Source organism: Nannospalax galili, unplaced genomic scaffold (assembly GCF_000622305.1).
Source record: "Nannospalax galili isolate Female #2095 unplaced genomic scaffold, S.galili_v1.0 scaffold146, whole genome shotgun sequence".
Taxonomy (NCBI): domain Eukaryota; kingdom Metazoa; phylum Chordata; class Mammalia; order Rodentia; family Spalacidae; genus Nannospalax; species Nannospalax galili.
The window spans coordinates 8,052,575-8,054,759 of record NW_008357929.1 but is presented as its reverse complement, the minus strand read 5'-3'; the positions used below and the strand labels follow the sequence as shown (position 1 = coordinate 8,054,759).

At 44.1% G+C, this 2,185-nt stretch overlaps 1 protein-coding gene across 5 annotated transcripts in view; it reads left to right on the top strand.

Moving 5' to 3' along the window:
• The window catches only part of Cntrob (centrobin, centriole duplication and spindle assembly protein), a 41,046-nt gene extending 39,421 nt beyond the window's left edge, over nucleotides 1-1,625 (top strand). For 4 of the 5 annotated variants that reach the window (XM_029557551.1, XM_008855769.3, XM_029557549.1 and 1 more), the window contains 2 exons: nucleotides 852-924; nucleotides 1,172-1,625. In XM_029557551.1, the coding sequence (XP_029413411.1) occupies nucleotides 852-924; nucleotides 1,172-1,294 (196 nt within the window). In that variant the 3' untranslated portion in view covers nucleotides 1,295-1,625. The remainder of the gene's footprint in view (nucleotides 1-851; nucleotides 925-1,171) is intronic. The other variant, XM_029557550.1, reaches the window with a different exon arrangement.
• The last annotated feature ends 560 nt before the right edge of the window (nucleotides 1,626-2,185 follow it).

The window sequence follows — 2,185 nt, the reverse complement described above, 5'->3', positions numbered from 1 at the left end:
GGGGGGGGGGCTCCCAGCCAATGAGAGACCCTGTCGCAAAAACTAAAGTGGATGGCAAGTGAGGAGGCACTGAGACTGCCCTCTGGCTTCCACATGCATGTTCACACATGTGCATGTGCCCCTGTACACACAAACATACACACGGCCTGTTTTCTGTAATTAAACCAGTGTGTTTCTATAAGAGCAGAAACTTTGTGTGTGCAGTAAAAACACTGCAACTCATGACACACAATAATATGGAATCGGAGTCAATGTGTTTCAAGCAACATTCACTGGCATTACATGGCACGATGGCATGCATAGTGCAAAGTATGTGTGTTGTGTGTTCTAATCCAGACTGCAGTAAAGACCCACAGTGCAACACTGGCCAGAAACACCTCACATTCATTATGCACTTGATTTTTGAATTAACTTTGGGCTGTTGTGTACTCAGAAACCTTTCACTGTTGTCAGATTTTTTTCACCTCCAGATTCAGTTATGCCACCCCAGAGGGTTGCAGCCCATAGGTTGCCTGCATATATGTAAGTGCACCACGTGCACGCAGTGCCCCACAGAGGCCAGTTTTCAAAGCTTGGATCTAGAGTAATTCATTAGGTTCTACTAAGTCTCCTTCCATACGGCCTCCAGGTCTATCACATTCTTAATTGTTTCTTTCCTTTCCCTTTTTGTAGTGCTGGAGATTGAACCTCTGGCCTCATGCTTGTGAGACAAGCACTCTACTGAGCTATATCCCCCGACTCATATTTCTATTCTTAAGAGGGAAAATTGGGGAGCATTTCAATTTCTGTATAGTGTTGGGTGGAATTGGGGAATATCTCCTGTGTCCTGATAACCTTGATTTATGTGGCAGGACTGATGGCCAAGGGGTGACTGTCCCCAGAAGGAATACAGATTCCCGCTTGGGTGAGATCCCCCGGAAAGAGGTGAGGGAAAGTCAGGCAGGGGCCAGGGGAGAGCAGGGCCCTCAGGTGACCAGTTCCCTCAGCTTTCCACACTCCCTGGCTGGCCCCTTAGATCCCATATCCCACTTGCTAAAGCCATGACCTTCTATTCACCCCTGATAGCTGGCTTTGGCCCTCTCTATGCACCCTGCCCTTCTTCCACAGGGTAAAGGAGAATAGTAGTATATAAGGCTGATTTTTTTTTTTTTCCTTTTCCCTCAATTATTAGATCCCCTCCCAGGCTGTTCCTCGCCGCCTTGCTTCAGCCTCTAAGACCGAAAAACCTGCTCGGAAGAAAAGTGGGCAGCCTGCCCCTAGTAACCTGAGGAATCGGGGAGGAGTTTGGAGATGAGCCTCACCCCTTCTCTGCTCTCTTCTTCCTCTTCTGGTGCTTATTTTAACAAATGCTCAGTAGTTTGTATCAGAGGAATTTGGAAAATGGAGATTTTGTAGAAAGCTACTTTGTAAAGAAACCTCACTCTGTTTCAGTATTTCTTAAGAATGTGTTTGTAATTTCCTATGAGAAAAGACACAAATGTATTGAGGCTGCTGTTTGACTAGACTAGGAGTGTGAGTGTGGCGAGGCTGCAAAGTGAATCTTTGCAGTGATCAGCTGCTTAGAATTGTTAGTGACTCCTAGTCTCTTTTACACATTTTGTATTTTCTATTAAAAGTATGTATTACTTTAGTAATCAAAAATCCCCAAACTTTTAATAAGAGTAAATTATTGTATAAAAAGTTTGAGAAAAACTTCTGATGCTAGAACTAGAGTTTTGTCTTAAAGTGTTTTAAATTGTTTTTATGTGTGAATATAAACTTTTTCTTTTCTGAACTAAGGTATCTCTCTGTGTAGCCCAGGCTAGCCTCAAACTTGCAGCCCTCCTGCCTCAGCCTCTGAAGCATTGGGTTATAGACCAGTGCCACCATGCCTGGCAATTTCTGATGATTTTAAATGTGTATGAATGCTTTGCCTACATGTATATATGTGTACCACATGCGTGCAGTGACCATGAAGGCTGGAAGAGGGTGTTGGATCACTTGGAACTGGAGTTATATACAATTGTTAGCCTCCATGTGGGTGCTGGGAACTGAACCTGGGTCCTCTGCAAGAGCATCCAGTGCTCTTAACTGCTTAGTCATCTCTCAAACCCCAATTTCTATTTATTTTATTTTATTTTTTGGTCTTTTTGAAACAGGTCTCTCTGTAGCCCCAGCTGTCCTGGAACTCACTGTGTAGACCAGG